Source organism: Numida meleagris, chromosome 3 (assembly GCF_002078875.1).
Source record: "Numida meleagris isolate 19003 breed g44 Domestic line chromosome 3, NumMel1.0, whole genome shotgun sequence".
Taxonomy (NCBI): Eukaryota; Metazoa; Chordata; class Aves; order Galliformes; family Numididae; genus Numida; species Numida meleagris.
Window position 1 is genome coordinate 76,563,864 of NC_034411.1, and position 18,950 is coordinate 76,582,813.

Genomic DNA, 18,950 nt, shown 5'->3' on the forward strand with positions numbered 1-18,950 from the left:
CTACGAGGAGCTGAATGGAAAAAAAGCGCAACCAGACTGGAATGCAGCACCCACCACGCGTTCTAGTCTGCCAGGAAGCGTCAGATACAGACAGAGCTGAAGAAGCACAGGGTAAGGCCTCAGTGCTGCAACAGGGAAGTACCCACCTGCACAGTTTGGCAAAGTGGAGCAGGAAGGCTTGTGTGGGACCACCTCACGTGCTAAGGAGATGTCACAACTACCTCCCTCCTGCCACTCCCACAGGGCACCGTCTGATACAAATCTTTATCAGATCTTCTCGCCTTAAAGTTATTTTTACTTGCAACACCGTAATTATCAACTTTCAAAAGATCAAAAGACCAACGTTTTCACACAACACACTATGTACTCCTGTTTAAAAAATAAGAGGCAAATCCCTGTTTTCACTTAGTGAAAGCAAAGAGGAAAATGAGCTGAACCACATGAATTTCTGAGGCATCTACCAGTCTAGACATACTATGAAGATCACAGACAACAATTCTTAAAATCGATTTTATGTTTGTATGTATCTTAATTACAATTTATTTCTACAGGCATGGTATTTTATAATGGAACTTATACTGGATTAAAAGGCACAACAGAGATTTAACCATTATTTTAATGGACAGAGGAAAAACAGTAGTTTTCAGCCTTGAGAAGATCTATGGCTGATGTGCTTATTTCCTTCCTTATGTCGTCAGTCCCACTTGGAAGTTTTTCTCCTCATGTATCTGGACCCCTCACTGTCGACAGCTTCATAGAGATCCTTTTTATTCTCTACCGTCGCATGCAAATAACCAAGGTAGGCCACGCAGAGGGTAACTGCTACGAGTCCAAACACCATCACAGGTTTGTTCTGACAAAAAAAATCAGCATGCATTTTTAGTCAAAATATTCTTCATTCATCGCAAACATTACATCCTTCAATCTTAGCTCATAAAGTGAAGAGTAAACTATTGTGATAGCTGGAAAACTCATCACTGCCTTCCTTCAGACTGAGTGACTTTGATAAGCGCCGAGAAGAGAGACATGATTTTCTGGAAGCAAAAAAAAGTCTCTCTGAGAAAGAGGTCACTCCATTTCCAGAGGCACTGGCCCATGCTCTGTCTTTTGCAGGTTACAAATGCTGCTTGAGCGTGAATGAACTGGCCACAGCCAAATACTGAAGATTACTACTACAAGTTTCAAACGAAAATTATCTGTATATTCTGCTCAGACAATGTGCTTTGCTCCTGCCAAGTAGCCTTCACTGTATTTCTCTAAAAGAGATCACTTATCATCACCACAGAAGCTACATTTATTATGTCCACAAGGTTTCATATTGTCTTACTGACACCCCTGGATTTTGCAAGTGTAAATAAAGTCAGAGTATCATCAGCTTAACTATAAAAGCAAATACTGTAGCAAAGAATATTGGTCAATACATTTAAATCACATTGCTATCCCTTATAAAAGCCTTTTTGAAGAATCCTGCCATGTCAGCATCTTTCATTATGTTAAGAAGAAAAAAAAAAACTCCATACCAGGAATAGGTAAATATTGCCTCTATTTTTATATTAACTTTTGAGGTACTTTTATAATGCCTTCTGATTGCTAGTTTCAAATATGAAAGAGAACTCCTATTACTTAACCTGTCAAATTACAAGTAATTACAAATTTCTTTCTGAAAGTAACTCTACCAGGTACAAAATAATCAGACAATGTAATAGTGAAATAAAAGTTATAATAAACAATGTAAAACTCTGGGCTCTTAACAACCAGAGTGGGAAAAGAAACAAAAACATTTTTAGTTAGAGGCATTCAAGGCCAGGCTGGACGTGGCTCTGGGCAGCCTGGTCTAGTGGTTGGCAACCCTGCACTCAGCAGGGGGATTGAAACTAGAAGATCTTAGAGGTCCTTTCCAACCCAGGCCTTTCTATGATTCTATGATTATGTTACAGGGTGGTGTGCTTAACAAGAGACTGTTGGATAATGCACACTGAATTGTGATTATTGTTTTAAAGCAAACGCATCTCTGAACATATTTAGTTTCTCTCAGCAAGAGCCTCTTACAGGTTTAATGAAAAGCTCCGGGTTCACAGCTCGGAACAGAGTGGTTGTTCGGGCACCCCTCAGCCCTGGATTTCTCTCTTTGGGTGTTTCATTTTCATTTGGAGTTTTGCTGGAAGACATTTTAATTGATGGTGAATACTTCCTAAAAACAGAAAATATATATTTATCAAATAAACTAAAAGAGCTACATTCACAGAGCAATCATTCAGCTTGTCTTCTTCCAACACAGACTTCAGTTTGGGCATACACTACCGACTGACTTTGCTGTTACCTAAGATCTCCAGCTGAAGCACACTGATTTTCAATCAAATCTGATTTGATTGAAACTTTCAGTCAAATTTTGCATCCTAAACCACACTGTTCAAGGTGCCCATATAGCAAATGCATACCTACTTGTAATGGGCTTGCTTTTTTATTTACCTTTGGGTACCTACAGTCCGCTGCCTGAAAAAATACTGCCACAAGAAACCGTCAGCACATGTTCTTTTTTATTTTTTAACCTTACACGTGATAGAACAGCCTTCACCCCTTACTGGTGTGGTCACCACTACCACCCCAAGGCTCCAGTCTCATTTTCACACACAAGGGCACGAGCCATGCCGCAGGACACCTAAGCAACGGCGAACAACAGCTCTCGGGCAGCCCGGCCTACCGGCGGGCAGGCACGGGGCACTCAGGCCGCCTTGCCCCGCAGTCCACAGGGATGTCCCGCAGGGGAGGGGCCTTTCGGCGAGAGAAGGCTTCCGAGAGGAAACCCCGCAAGGAACGAGGCCCGGGCGCCGCCGCCGCTCCCCTCACGGCAGAGGGCGACCGTTAACGCCCACGATCAACGGCCGCGACTCCGCGTGCTTCCGCGCGCTCCCTACTCCCCCCTTTCCCCCCTCCCCCGCCGCCACTCACCCCGCACGGCTGACAGGGCCTCCCCTGTGGGGGGCGGGGCGCGCCTCAGCCATGGCGCCCCCTCGTGGCCGGAGGCCGCCGGAGCGCGGGTGAGGAGGAGGAGGTGCCCCCGGGGGCGGGCTGGGACGCCATCTGTTCGTCGCGGAGCTATTGTGGCAGGGTATGCTGCACAGCTGATTCTGTGTAGAATCCTTTGAGTAGAAAAAAAGCTACGTCTGAGTGAAGCTTGCTGCTTTCGTTTGTTTGGGTGCTTGTGTGATTGAAAGAAGTTATACCCAGTTTTTGTACAACTCTTTTTTTGGGGGGGGAGTTTGGGGGAGGGGAGTGTCTTGTTTCTCTGAGTGAAAGTGGAGTTTTTGCTGTACTGCAGGAGAGATCTGCACTTATCTCTCAAGTCACTGACACCTTTTACATGGGGACACGAAACGTTTACATTGCCACATTGAGGAGAGTCCACCCTTATCAGCATGCGCACTTCTTCCCAGCAGTTGGTGTCACTCGCTAACTGCAACCACGCAGATCATAAAATCATAGAATCAGAGCATCACCAAGGTTGGAAAAGAGCTACAAGATCATCCAGTCCAACCATCCACCTACCACCAATAGTTCTCACTAGACCACGTCCCGCAACACAACGTCTAATCGTTCCTTGAACACCTCCAGGGACGGTGACTCCACCACCTCCCTGGGCAGCCCATTCCAGCCCCTGACCACGCTCAGAAAAGTAGTATTTCCTAACGTATAAAGATATACAGATAAAGCTCTTGCCCCAGGACCAGCCTGGGTGATAGTAATATTTTGCAGGTGGTGGTAGGATAGGTTTATGCCAGAACATGCCTGCCTGAGAATGCAGCCACTTTGCCATCGGGACAGTGGTAAATGCTGTTAGGCTGCTGATCATTCTCCATGATCCAGATCAGTGAAGAAAAGCTGGCACTGCGCGCTGTTTCCAATTCTGCCTCCTGACTGTGGGAAGTGCCTAATTTACCTGCAGTGTCAATATTCTGTAGGCGTCTGACCCAAAAGGATGTTGAAAATCTCTATCCATCAGTGCTTACAAAGTTGTCTGGAATCTTTTTATAGATGGTGTTCTTTAAAGGGTAGAAATGTAAACATCTGTGGTATTTCTGAGTCTTTACAAGTCAGCCATCATCTTATTATCTGAGTATCTCTCCTGAAAAGTAAACACACACACAAAAAATCTTCCTATTCAAAGCCTAGGGCTGTTATCGAGATTTATTTTCCTTTTAAACAAATTCCTTTGGGATTCCACATTCAGTATTGTGCTGTGTGCTGTGGCCATTCGGAACTTAATAGCAGCTCCTGCTTCTTGTGAGACTCACATCCCCTCATTGTTCGAGCCACGGAAGAGTCTCAGTGGAGAACAGAACAAATCTGATAGTGTAACCTGCAGACGCTGTTGGCATGCAATAGCCAACCTAATGCAGTGCTGGGAACAGTGGCGTGCCGCTGCATCTTTGCTGATTCACCTCACAGCTCCTGCTTATTTCAAGCGCCGCACAAAGGGAAAGCTTTGCACTGTCTTCAAAATGAAGATAGGACGCCTCGAGCTACCGATAAGCTTATCCCTATTTTAGATGCACACCGTTACAGATCTCAAAAGAAAATCTTTTTGTATAAACACAGGGACTTCAGCAGTGGTATGACTTGTGTGAGAGTGGCAACTTTATATTGGTTAGGATTTTCATACATGAATGTGTGGTGTGTAATTGCATGCAGTGTTTTTGACACCAAATTTGTATTTTAAATAGAGTTGGCAATTGGGTTTTATTTATAATTTTTTTTTTTTTTTTTTGACAGAAAGACCTGAAAAAGCCTGTGGAAAGGACAGTGGGTGAGAAGGGAAAGGAAAAAATTGGAATTATATGTACATCCTCACCTTATTCACAGTTAACGGCAAGCAGAACAATTGTTTCACAGAGGCATGTGAACAGAATGGCCATATGGAGGAAATAAATGCAGAAGGAGAAGTATACAGGTCTCCAGCAAGACAAAGATGCCACTGAGAGCTGTCCGTGTGTTTGCTGCTCGATTCCTGAAAGTCTCGAGGGTCCTTATGCCACTTTTCAGCTGCTATTGCTCATTCGCATCTGTCTCGTTGAAAGAAAGCAGAGTTTTCAGACAGCGGCATGTATTTGTCAGGAACCTACCATTGATGATCCAAAGTAGTTTTAAGGCAGTAAATGTGTTAAAAATGAAAATCTTTTAAAGCAAATCTTTTGTGTTCCATAGCATTATGTACATGCCTTCTAAACACTTGTTAACTGTTCTGTCTTTTTGTCAGAAAAATCCCCCAGCCGTGCTTTGCAGCCCAGATTAAAGCAATTGTTATTCTGCAAATTCTGATCAAGCTTAAAATTTTTTTTGTCTGAATGCATTGTGGAAGAGAAAATGTACCTTGGCTGTACTTTCATAAATGAGTGGGCGAACTGTTTCCAGTTGGGAACAGAATAGTACAAAAACATGGAGCGTCCTCTTTGGAAGGTGAAAGCCTCCTGTAAAGGAAGAGCAGAGAAGTGTCCGCAGTGCTGGGTTCTCCCTTTTGCATGCTGCTTTTTCTGATTTAGGCACCCTTCACTTTGGTGTCAGGGAGCACAGCTCCTGGGAAGACTCCGGAGGTAGGAACTTCAGAGGTTTGACGGAACAGAATGCATGGTGAGGGGCTCTGGCTATGCAGTCTGTGAGCTATTCAGACTTCCTACACTTTACAGTTGTATTTTATAAACACCACAACATACAAAATGCAGCGGGGAGAGACAGTGCCTAATATTTGGGAACTAGGTAGGATGGATATATACCTGAAAGAGAAAAGAAAGAAAGTAAAGAAAAACACCTTTGACATTCAACCAATCTTATCATAAGCATGCAGTTCTGACTAATAGAACAAATGGGCCGTTGGGGATTTTTTCAGCTTTTTTTTCCCCATCTCTATAGGAACTGTAGAATCACAGAACCATAGAATATCCCGAGTTGGAAGGGACCCACAGGATCACTGAGTCCAACTCCTGGCTCCACCAGCACCACCCGAAACTCAAACCCTATGTCTGAGAGCATTGACCAAATGCTCCTTGAACTCTGGCAGCTCGGGGCCGTACCCACTGCCCTGGGCAGCCTGCTCCATGCCCATCAGCCTCTGGTGAAGAACCTTTTCCTAACCCTCCCCTGATGCAGTGAATTCAGGCTTTCTGTTCCTGTTACTAATGTTACTGAGCAGTATAGCCACATCCCAGATAAAAATGACCAAATAGAATAGGTCAAAGCATTGACGCTTGTTAAGATGTGTTAGGACAGGGCATACACACTTATTCAATCACTTAGTCATTAAAATAAAACTGTAGGCTTTCTGTCAAAGAGCAGACATGGTGGCACTCAAGGTTCTTAGGACTTCTGTATGACTTCAGAAATGCTATCACAATTCCATACAGCGATTTGAAGTTTTACACATGCACAAGATTAAAAATAAATAAATGTAGAAACTAACAAGAGGACTCAGTATTTCCTGAAGGCCTCTTTTGCTATTTTGATGCTGCAGTAAAGTCAATAATTGAAGAGAGAGCATGAGTTTGATGAGACAACAGCTGGTAATTACAGAGCATCTGAAATGGGAAACTAGCTGGATCCTTCAGCGAATTCTGGCAGGAATCGCATATGAAAGGCAAGCTCTGCATGGATGTACAGCATGTGCATGTGTTCACACAGGACTGGCACAGTCACACTAGTTCTTGGTTTGCAGGCACTAGGGCTGTCCGTGTCTCACAGACATCACTGGTCACTGCCCGCTGCTCTGCCAAGGTAAAAGCATAGGGTGTGCAGGCTGAGCTTTTAGTGGTTACTGACGTATTGTCAGTGGGTATGGATGAACACTCAGAGGACGCAGATAAAGCCTTGTGACTTTAAACAAATGCATTAATTTCCTGGTATCTTTCTGATGATCAGGTTCTGGTTTGAATGGTGTGCCAGAAGGGATGATCAGCTTTCATTGTTCAGGTTATATTACCTAGGAGACCAGCAGTTTCCATTTTCAGGGCTCTAAGCAGCAACTCCCTTTCTTGGAAATGGACTGCTGATTGCTAATGCCACTAGAAAATGGGGGGGTCAGCTGTAATCTCTCACTGCTGCACAGGTAAGTTAGAGTTTCTTGTTGCAAAATACAATATTACCAAATGAGAGGTTGTTTTTCTAGTGTTAGGCTTGATAACGGCCTCATGGAAGCCTCCCATCTGCCAGCACGAAACACAGACATAATCCTGCTCTCGTTGCCCTGCTGGTAACTACCAAAGAGATACAAACTTTGGAGTAGCCATTGATTACTGACTTTGTTTCTACTGCTTGTTCAGGTGGAAATCTTTTGATTTTGTCAGTTCATTTTTATAAGATTTGACAAAAGCCTTACAATAGTAGCCTGAATGAAGCAGGGATACTTATCAAGGCTGAAGATCATTTGCTGCAGAGGGAGTTTTTGTCTACTTGGGAGAGCATAGGAGAGAGTGGTGATCTATTTGTCATGAAGTTGATGGAAAATGCTGCAACAGCTGTGTTGGTTGCATACAGACACCACAAATTTTTAAAGTCGTTTTAGATTCTTCTGAGTTTAATTTTTTTAATTATATAATTTAACAAAATAACAAAGAAAACTGTAAACTGTGCCTGCCCTCTCTCAAAAAACATTCATCTGCAGTGGAGGAAAGACCACAGCAATTAGCAGCTGGCAAAGCATCACACCCAGCAGCTGCTGGGTTGTTAAGTGTTGTTTGTGGTTTCCCCAAATACAAAACAAGACAGGATTTTGCTTCTACTAGCTGTAAAAAAGAACACCAGGCATGCTCAAGGTTATGAAAACCAACTGAAGATGTAGTCTATATGTGATATTTTCAAAGAAATGAATGTTTGGCAACTGTAGGTACTGAAGCCCAGAAAGGAAAGGGATTTGTCCCAAGCCACTCAAAATCAGGTGTAATCCCAAACCAGCCAGATGAACCATCTCCTGTCTAGTCTTTTCTTTTCCTTCCTGTAGTCTCCTGACAAAGAAATATTTAGGCTGATGTTTTTACACACCATGCCTATTTTAAGCACGATTTAATTGGTTACAGAATTCCACATTTAATACAACTTATTGCAGTAGCCAGAGGTTTATAGTTGTACATAATGGCAAGCTTCTTGCTCTGAGGAATTAAAAGTTAATAATAGGCATGGAATAGTGAGAGGCTAAAATCAATAAGGTATGGAAGATGAAGGCAATGGACTGGACTTTTCTTAGCCCTGAACCTGATGTCCTGGTTGACGTCGGATAAACATCACCTCATGGATGTCTCCTCCTCCACAGCAGGATTTCTCTGCCTAGGTTAATGGCATTTGCAGGAGAAGGCTCCATGTATTATTACATGTTAATGGAGAGTTCACATCAATGAAATTCAGTGCAAAGAATCTATCGATCGCTCTTTGTTGATTTCAGTGGGAGAAAAACAAGCTACAGCCATTACTTTTACATGTGTTGTCCAGGGGCCTCCACTTCCAGTGGAAGCATGTAATGATGAACTGGGTGGCAAACCTGTGCTTGCATCAGACGGAGGAGCACGGGCTCTGCTGCACCACAACCAGCAGCGGTCTAAGCAAGCCTGACCAGACCACAGAGCAGCGGGGCTGTGTTTGTCAGGGCTTGTCAGAATTACATGCTTTATCCAGCTTGTTTCTGAAGAGCTTTAAAAAGCGATATGTAGCAATACAACAGAGCCCTTTACTCATTTTATAAGAAACAGGTTATATGAACAAAGCTAATTTTTCTGAGCTCTCCGCATTCACTTGTTGGCCTGGAAATCCACTCACACTGGCACTCTCGCTGTTGATCAAGACGCAAAGGCATTGCAAGGTGAGTGACTTCTGGCAGCAGTTAATCTCCTGTTGCCAATGCTCAACAATGTGAGCTGGTGCGTGTCCAGCTTGGTGAGGTGACTTTGAATTGAGCTAGACCATGCCTCTCTGTTTCTTGGGGGTTTCTTGCTGCCTCTTCTTCTGTAGGGGAGCGATGGAATATATGCATCATGCTGGGGAGGCAGTGGAGCTTCCATACATTTAGGAACAAGCTGGACAAACATCAGATAGGAGGAATTATAAGCATGATGAAGCCTTCTTAGGGTCAGAGAACAGAGTAAATCCATGCTTCTCAGCCTGTGGACTTTAGACTGCTGCTGGGTAGCAGTGGGAATTCCATGAAACAAGCGCAAAGAATCAGCAACAAAACACTCCCTTATATCAGCAAACAAAATAAGGGGAAAATGCAATTACAAAATGAAGATCCAAAGTTAAGTTTTATGATTTGTTTGGTTGTTTACAGAAACCTTTGTGCCTATGTTTTTTTCTTCCTTTTCTCAAAGCACTGAGCTGATCCTTGGTGTTTTAGAAGAAAAGTGCTGAGATTATGCTTTTATTAAGTTATATATGCATATACATATATGCATATATATATATTTATAAAAGCTAGAGAGAGACCTCTTAAGATTGGTACCAGCTCTGCTTTTTTGTGATCTTATATTTTTCTCTGTGATTCTCTGTTCCTGTTCTCTGCTTTATTTGACACTGTTTATGGATCTTTCCCTGTCAAGAAAAGAAAAGGTTAAGTATAACAAGTGAGATATAACAAAAAACCCTGATTAGCAATGTTTGTATCAGAAAAAGTGATTTTCCATCTCAGCCTGCAAAGCTAGCTCTGTTTCCCTGTACAGAAGCCACTGACCCACAGTTCCCAGGCACACACTCTTCCTGCTCTTTCTCACCCTTGCATCTCTATTTCCAGTAACACAGCACTTTCGTCCTGCAGTTTTCCTACTTGCTCCTAGCTGCCTAGACCCTTTGTGCCCATAACATTTTGTACACTTTCCCCACTTCTTTTCTTCTGAGTAGGCCTTTTTTTTTTTTTTTTTTTACATTTTCTTACCTTTCCCCCCATTTTCCTCTGTGCAGAGATGTTTTCTGCTTTTAAAGTAATTAAATAAGCAGAGCCAATTGAAATCTAGATGGATGCATTATTCCATGCACATTACCTAACCTTCTGTAGACCTCACTGAAGGATAGAAATAATTATTTGATATGTTCAGCAGCAACAGTGTTACTCATATTCGGTATGTTCAGCAACAATGGCATTACTCAAACACTTTACCCAGTAAATTTCATTCCATCCTCCCAGATCTGATGGAGTATTCAGACTGCTCAGCAGAGTATGTGCATAGGGTTAAGGGAGCAATGCAAGTCACTTTCATGACTGAGGGGAACATGGCATACCAAAGGTCTTCTGGTCACTTGTGTCTCACCAAGGGATGTATGCTGATGGCAAGGAGTGTCCAGGTCACACCCAGGGGATAAATGGTGTATGAGAGGAGGAGGAAAAGGGGACATGGTGCCGGGCTCGTGGTAGAAGCCCAGGACCTTGTTTTTGTCCTTATTCCTGGTACATCAGGTAGAACAAATACAGCAGATGAAAATTATTCCTAATATTGAGCTTTTGTCCAAATTGAGGTGTGTTTGTGTACAGAGCAAGGGCTTGAAGTAAATCTAACCTCCAATGCCTGCTCCTGTTATCATAGAATCACCTAGGTTGGAGAAGACCTCTAAGATCATCTAATCCAACCGTCCATCTACCACCAATATTTCTCACTAAACCATGTCCCCCAGTACAACATCTAAACGTTTCTTGAGCACCTCCAGGATGGTGACTCCACCACCTCCCTGGGCAGCCCGTTCCAGCGCCTGACCACTTTCCCTCTCTTCCTAACATCCAGCCTGAATCTCCCCTGGTGCAACTTGAGGCCATTACCTCCAGTCCTATCACTAGTTACACGGGAGAAGAGGCCACACTCTTGTCACACACTGGTTTTTTTTGAGCACTTGGAGGATATGTTCTTACCCATTAATACTCACTAGAGCATGGGTGTCCAATCTTTTGGCTTGCCCGGGCCACACTGACTGAAAAGGAGTTGCCTAGGGCTGCATATATGTAGGTCATTCTGAAAGTAATGCCTCCTATTTATTTGCATGGAAACTACAACAGTTACAAACAGCAAAATAACTCTGCTTGATAGAGCAAATTCTCAGCTACAAAATAATGTTTTTCAACATAGTCACCACCAATAGCTGTGCATTTTCACCAGCAATGAATAAGAGCCTGCATGCTGTGCTCATAAACATCTGCACAATCTGCAGTGACCCACTGCCGCTGTCACCACTGCTGAAATGCAGCACCCTCCACCTCACTGTACTGACATCCACTGTTAGGTCTCCATAAATGTTCAGCAAGTGTCTACGGATGTAAGTGGGTGCCATTTTTTCCCACATGGGGAAATTCAGTTCCACACCTTTTCTTCATATGCACTTCCATGTCAGAGGCCATTGTGTCAGGCTGCCCCTCTGCTGCCATCTGTCACGCAGGAACAAAATGTAATGGAATATTGGTGGGAAGGTTCAGCCTCTACTGCCATACCCCCAACATCTGCCCCTGACGATGGCCAAAGTAACAAAATAGGAGGCATTACTTTGAAGCAGCCCTCGTAAAATATATATTATAGTAAACGTATGTAAGTAACAAAACTTATTTTAATTGTTAATACTTTTATTAAAACAGTGGAAAAAATAGAGGAACCCCCCCATAAAACTAGTGGGATATTTAACCTTGTTTTTGTGAAACTAATGCATCGATGTCTGGTTTGATGTATGTACATTGACTGAAAATAGAGTTGCAAATATACAAAATATTTGACATTCTGCTGAAAAATGGTCAGTCTTGAAACCTGTTCTCAAATACCTGTATCAAAGCAGAAAGCATGGCTGCATATTTTTTGCTGCTCATAGGACTGTGTTTAGCCAATGTACCAGAATACATACACTTATTTGCTATAATTTGAGTTAGCTCTGCACCGTGCCCTCTCTGTGCACTGCTTTTAGCCCCAGCAGTGCCAATCATGCACTGATGTTTGGTTAGTGCTGAGTGATGGGAGTGCACCTGGGGCCAGGCCAGGCCGCCACAATGGCACAGGGCAGGGGCAGCTGCATTGAGAGCTGAGCTGAGCCGCATGTGGGACATGCCTGCACTACAACACCCTTTGTAAATGCCAACAGAAGCTATTTCTTCTGTGGTCTTTATTTCCCCTTTACTAAATAGATTCTCCTCTGGCTCTTTTGTTGCTGTCTTTCTTAAACCTTTGACTCTTTTTGGTGTCAGCCTGAACATTGCACGTTACCTTGACACAAAGTGATGTCATCTATATTTTTCACAGTCTATTTGATTTCTTTAGCCAGCATCCCTTCTTGACACTCTGATTCACCTGCATGAAATGAACCTCTGAATGCTCTCAAGGTTACAAGATGTGGCTCATACTTTTTCCTCTTTTGTCCTTACTTTAGCCAGAATGTAATTTTGCTGGATTGTTGTGACACTATGTTTGTCATCCTGTTCCACATATTGCCACTTCTAGAAGCATTCCCAAACACCATACCACTGTCATCTTTTTTCCTTGCTGCTCAGTTGTGTGCTTGAAGACTTTATCTTTTCTTTGTCATTCTTAATCCTCACCTTGCTCTGAATGTCACACAGGTCATAAAATGTCTTCTCCAGCCTCAGGTAGCTTAACCTCTCTTCTCATCAGTTTGCACCAGTGCTGCTTCATGAAGTCAATTATTTCTCATTCACCCACTGATTAACTTCTTATCTTTGAAGTCCACTTTATTGTTTAGACAACTGGTCCCTTCCATATGTTCCTTGCATTGTATCAGTGAACTAATCTTATCACCAATGGAAACAAACGCATCAATAAACATCTACAATCTTCTATAGCAACAGCAGTGCATAAAGCAAACTCAACTTTTTAGAGGCACCTTTGAACAGAGTGGCCACGCTGGTTATAACCCAAACAACACCACAAAACAAGCCCTGTGGCCCCCAAGGCTTGTGGATGAAGATCGTTTGAGGTTTCTTGACATTGAGACAAATATATTTAAGACCACACGTCTGATAGGATATCAGCCAACTGATATTTCTCTGCTAGTTCTTTTTACCTGCAGCATGAAGGAGTAGTTGTGTAACAGTTTGTGAGAACATCTTCTGTCAACATCCTTCCCAGTGTAAATCAGGAATACATTCATTCCTATGGCCTACCTCAGCTCCTCAAGCACATCACCAGCTCTGATAGTATTGGTGCCGGAGCACCAATGTTTTCCATTGGACCTTGTTTTCCGGTAGAAGCCTGGCCATAGGCAGTAGTTGTTATGGGAAGCAGGCTCAAGGAACAGCAAAAGCAGTGTTGAGCTTCCCATCTGTGTTGAGCTTGGTAATGCAGTGGCCTGATTGCTGCTGGTGCTCAGAATTACCAGTTGGAGTTGCTCATTCACCAGTACTAACTCCTGCTACAACAGGTACATTTTCTCTCTTGCTATGCAGACCCTGCATCCCATCAGTAGATGGGATGAGGACATTAAGATCAAACATACAGATCTGAAACCTCCTCAAATTTCCAACCTCGTGTTTCCCACTTATTCTGTCCCCTGGGAGCAGATGTACTTTTCACTCTTACAGATAAGAGTTTGGTGTCCACCAGGATCTACACCAAACAGGGAGGTGAGGCTGGGTGGGAAGGTGAGCACGCGTTTGCTCTCAGTGCCACCTAAAGTCCTCATTTGACTTTGAGGAGTCTGGCTGCCAAGGGCTCCTTGAGAAAACCTTCACCAATGAGCACCAGGGCAGTGACAGGGGAAGGCTTGTGTGAAAAAGAAATTATGAAAAAAAATAATGTTTGGAATAAAGTTTAGTGCATTTCTTAAATGATAAGGGATAGAAGTCCAGTGAAGCAGTATAGAACTTAATAAACAGCATAAGTTTGCTGAGAAGTTAGACAAGAGAAAAAAGAAAATTTGCATTGTGGTAGTCAATTTATTTTGGGACACTTGGCTCCTGTGCATGAATTCAGAAGTGAAATTTGGTTTGAAGATGCCTAGTATTTGCAAAATCAGCAGTGCAATGTTGAGTGTATGGTGATGGTGGAGCAGTTCTAGGAACCTGGCCTGATGCTCAGGAGACCCTTGTTAAGAACAGGCACACCTATGTGCCTAAGTGACAACACCTACTATAATAGCAAATAAATGTTGTATGATAGCCTCAGGAGCTACAAGTTATTAAAACTAAGGGGATTTGCTCTTTTTTCCTTCTTCTTTTTCTTTTCCTCACTAAATCCTTAGTCATTTTTAGTTGGTTCAACTACTGATCCTATTTCACCCTGAACATACTTCCCAGTCCTCTTCACCCAAGAAGAAGCATCTCTCTCTGATCTTGTGCTTCATTTTATACAGCGTTTCGTCCCTTCCCTGGAGAGAAAAGTGAGCTGCGCATTCCTGCAGGATCTGCTGACTGGAGTGAATAAATATTCAACAGGAATTGGAAGAGTTTGGGTAGTAGTTGTGTTCATATTCTGCGTACTGGTTTATGTTGTGGCCGCAGAAAACATCTGGAAATACGAACACGATGAATTTGAATACAACGTCAAGCAGGCCGGTTGTAAAAATGTCTGTTTTGATCTTTTTTTTCCCTCCCTATCTCACACATCAGGCTCTGGGCTTTGCAGTTAATTATGGTCTCCACCCCTTCAATCCTGGTGGTTTTCCATGTTGCTTATTGAGAGAACAGAGAAAAACACCACAACCAAAGACTTTACAGAAGTCCAGGTGAGGTAGCTCGTGGACTGCTGTGCACTTACCTCATCAGTTTTAATTTAAAAACTGGATTTGAAGTAGTTTTTCTTATTCTCTCTTATAAATTGTACAATGAATTCAAAGTACCACATCTCGTGAAATGTGACATGAGACCATGTCCTAATACTGTCAACTGCTGTATTTCCAAACCCACTGAGAAGATGATTTTCCTCTATTTTCTGGTGGCAACTTCATGCCTGTGCACTGTATTAAATTTAAGTGAACCGAGTTACCTCATTTGCAAATACTCCATGAAGTGTCACCTGAAGAGGTACATCAAAAAACCTCAAGGTTCAGCAAGTGCTGGCCACAAGCTGGGAATCATTGGTCACTACAGAGCAGCAGCTGCAGAGCTGACCCACAACAGCTCCCCGTCCCTGCCGCCGAGTGTACAGGAGGGACATGAAAAATGCTCCCCATGGACTGAAAGAAGGTCAGAGAATACCTTCCTGTTACACATGCTGTTTTAGATGAATTGCTCTGCTCTCATCAGTCCTTACAGAACTGAAGGGACAGTTACCTAGGAAGAATTTTCCCTCTATTAGTTCCCTCCCCCCATTACATGAGCAGATAATTCATTATGTATGTCATATTCAGCATTAGCTAGATCTGTTCATGTTGAAACAAAAGGTGTAGAGGCATGAAAATTCCATGAAGTTTTAATATATACACAAATGCTTATGATAAATCATACTGAAACAATTGCTCAAACAGCTGCATTTGGAAATTACACAGAATTGCTTTGGTACAAGCAAAAAGAGGCTTTTTGTATCCAGAGCTGGAAGAACCTGGAATTAAGACACCGAACAGGAAGGGGATTTACAGCATTTGCCAGGTAGGTAGATCTGATATGTGTTGAGACGGCAACCAGAAGGGCTGGCACACAACAGCCACTCCGAGTGAGCTGGATAGTCCCAGACCCATTCCAGCAGACTAATATGAAACATTTCAGAAGAGAAAACACAGTAAGAGGCAAACACACCTAGCCAAGCCCATGGTAATACAGACCAGCTTATGTAGCTATTCGTGGAATACCTCTTGCACTAACAAAGTAAAAAAAATTACCTATTCCCCATAACATTTCAGAACATCTCTTGGAACACTACGCACTGCTACTCTTTGCTATGGATGCAACACAGGCTAACAGGAAAGGGATAGACATTTGTATTCTGTTGAACTTAAAGCTCCAGGATGTCAGAAACCAATGCCTATTAAGACATACCTCAGGGTAATGCTCTCCTTCCTTTGCTGTGATCTAAGACCTGACGTCAGTGCTGAGACTGATCAAAACGCACCCTTTAGAGAAAGGGCTGCCTGCAGTGAGCAGAGCTGCCTGAATGCTGAACCCATTTCACTGTTTGTGCCAGGATAAGAGGAGGAAACGGTACCAAAAGCATGTTAACTTTTTCACTCCCAAAACCCCAGCTGAGGTTACAAAGCGTTACTATTGGGAGTACTGGGTTTGCAGTCATGGAATTAACTTCGAAAAACATTTTTGACTGTGATTTTCAAGCTTGTATAAGCTGGCTTTTTTTCCCCCTTTATTTCTACAATAAACTAGACTATATAAAAAGTGGAAATACACATCTGCTGCTGCACTTAGTGACAGCAGTCTCCAATACCAGCTTGTGGCCAGTTAAAGTCTTACATCTTGTGTGGTGCTGCTCCAGCGTGTGTGTCGAGACAATGCACTTCACTAAACTCTCAATATTTTCTGTTAAAGCTCAGCGAGCACAGAATGGCTCGGGATAGAAATGCAGTTAGAAACTTTCACTGTTACTTCACCAAACCCATCAAGAACTGTGTGAAGGAAAACTATTGCCCATCAGCTCTGTGTCAGTTTCGGTAACTAAGAAAATGGGCATTAACTTGTTCCTTCTGTACCCTAATGCTTTGTTTCTTAAGACAATGGCAACACTATCAAGATAAAAAAGTGTTTCCATCATGTCTATTTTGTGATTGTTGAAGACAGATGAAGACAGCACATTAATGAAAAGGTTTTCTGGAATATTTACTCAAGGTTTTATTTCTCACTAATTCCTACCCTGAAATGTCCTGAATTCCAATCCTGAACAGTCCTGAAATGACGAATAATTTCCCATATCATAATTTCCCATATCAAAGTCTATTCTGGTTTTGATTCAACCAGTACTTCACATGGAAAATATCCCAGAAAAGTATTCTGGACCATCTCCGTGAGCCCTGACTCACTGGCAGTAAACAGCCAAGTGGTTTCACATCATTTGCTGTGTATTAGAGGAGCACTTAGCAGAGCTAAAAAGGAAACAAGCATCACAGACGGCAGCTGTGACAGATTTTACTTAATGAAAAAACAGAAACCTGTCTGCTTTTGGCACCCTCACTCTTTGTCCAGCATTTGGTCCCTGATGGGTTCCTTCCCTTCCCAGCCTTTTCCCACCTGCATGCTCCTTTCTGCTCCAGCCCACACCTCACTCACCTCTCCATCACCAAAGTCATAGAATCATAGAATTTCTCAGGCTGGAAAAGACCTTCAAGATCATCAAGTCCAACTGCAACCTAACCGTACTACCCTAACTCTAACAACCCACCACTAAATCATGTCCCTGAGCACCACATCCAAATGGTTTTTAAACACATTCAAGGATGGTGACTCAACCACCTCCCTGGGGAGCATGTTCCAGTGCTTAACAACCCTTTCTGGAAAGAAGTTTTTCCTGATATCCAACCTAAACCTCCCCTGGTGCAACTTGAGGCCACTTCCCATTGTCCTGTCACCAGTGAGAAGAGACTAGCCCCACTCTCACTGCAATCACCTCTCAGGTATTTAAGAGAGCAAAAAAGTCTCCCCTCAGCCTCCTCTTCCCCAGACTAAGCAGCCCCAGTTCCTTTAGTCTCTCTTTGTAGGGCATATACTCCAAGCCCTTCACAAGGCTTGTTGTCATTCATGCTTCCATTTTTGGTTCATGTGAATCTGTATACTCAAGTCCTAAACTAAGTCAATGGGCTTTTTTTTAATGTATTCAACTTCCATGTCACCCAAACAGACAAAATGCCAAAATTTTCAATTCAAATGCTCTTTTTTTTTTCATTTTCAAAGGCTAAAAGTACTGTTTCCTTAAACACACAGCAACTGGTATGAAGCTGACCTGAGCCCTCACTGGAATGGAAAAATACCATAATCGCTCAGTGCACATCCATACAAAAATATGTACCTCATTCGTATTTTAAAACATTTCTGCAAATTTTAAAGATCCAAAGCTTATGTAAATCTTAGCGTCCTTTAAAACCCAGGTAATCTTCTCACCTAAGAGATGAAGTTGGAAAAAAATGTCATGGAAAATAAATACTTCCCTGTCTGCTGATGGCTTTCCCCTTGTCCCTCACCTCCCGTATCCTACCCCTGCTCCGTGCCGAGGCTCCAGCCAGAGCCAAACTGGGCCCAGCAAAGGGGAAGCAGGAGATGTGAGGTCCCATGTACTGGGAAGAGAGACAGGGAGGAAAGCGGGAAGAGAAAGGGGTGGGGGCTGGATGGTGCTGGGGCACCCTACGGGCTGGGGAGGTGCCACCACCCCTTGAGTGCCATCCCACGGGCAGGAGTGGGGCACGGGCCTGCAGTTGTTGTCAGCACAGCACGTAGGAAGGTATCACACATGGCTCGGGGTGAAATACCCAAATGCAAGTACCAAAGAAATGCATCTCATCAAGAACTTTTGCAGGTGGTTTTACCAAAGTACAACACCCTCTGCACTCCACGACATCTTAAAGTGAACCCCCCCCCTTCAGTCCCTTAATTAAAGCAGATTTGTTTTAAAGGAAAAATACCATACTGGTTTACCTATTGAACAGGCCATCAGTATCCACCAAACAGGGAATGTGCCACAAAGGGCAGTGACTATACTGGTTCTCAAAATTGTGGATTGATTGGGATGACAATAACAGAATGTTAAAAATTTCATTCTCAGTAACTGAGATCCTACACTCAGATCAGAATTAGAAATTGTTTCCTGGATGTGTACAACATAAAATTTTCTTTTTTTAAAATGGCATCCTAGTGTATTATGTACCTAAACAGTTTCATGCTATTCTCAGTCTAAATAGTGCAAATGCTGCAGTAACTGTAACTGGGAATGTTTCTGTTGGACATACTGATTTACGTAACACAAAAAGGGATGATCTGATCTTCCAGAGATGAACAATTGAGGGGTCTGTGGACATCCCCTTACCCTCAGGTATGTCTGAGGAGAGCAGATCTCCGGTGTGGCTCCCAAGGT

At 43.0% G+C, this 18,950-nt stretch overlaps 2 protein-coding genes and 1 long non-coding RNA gene across 5 annotated transcripts; 2 read left to right on the forward strand and 1 right to left on the reverse strand.

Moving 5' to 3' along the window:
• SMIM8 (small integral membrane protein 8) lies at window positions 510–3,103 on the reverse strand. Of its 3 annotated transcripts, none has more exons than XM_021391752.1 (3): window positions 2,950–3,103; window positions 2,050–2,158; window positions 510–853 (listed from the first exon to the last, which is right to left on the reverse strand). In XM_021391752.1, the coding sequence occupies exons 1-3, from the start codon at window positions 3,000–3,002 to the stop codon at window positions 695–697; spliced, it is 321 nt and encodes a 106-aa protein (XP_021247427.1). In that variant the 5' UTR covers window positions 3,003–3,103; the 3' UTR covers window positions 510–694. The 3 variants fall into 3 exon arrangements, with proteins under 3 accessions (XP_021247427.1, XP_021247426.1, XP_021247428.1); XM_021391751.1 differs by having other exon boundaries at window positions 2,050–2,191; XM_021391753.1 differs by lacking the exon at window positions 2,950–3,103 and adding an exon at window positions 2,702–2,926 and having other exon boundaries at window positions 2,050–2,191.
• Window positions 2,997–5,310, forward strand: LOC110396237. The gene is made up of 2 exons (XR_002436863.1): window positions 2,997–3,109; window positions 4,771–5,310. It is a non-coding gene; the product is annotated as an uncharacterized LOC110396237 (long non-coding RNA).
• On the forward strand, window positions 14,230–15,603 carry GJB7 (gap junction protein beta 7; the record flags this gene model as incomplete). The annotated part of the gene is given in 2 exon segments (XM_021392009.1): window positions 14,230–14,532; window positions 14,535–15,603. Coding segments are annotated over 2 exon segments (936 nt in total), but the record flags the coding sequence as incomplete, so codon positions are not given.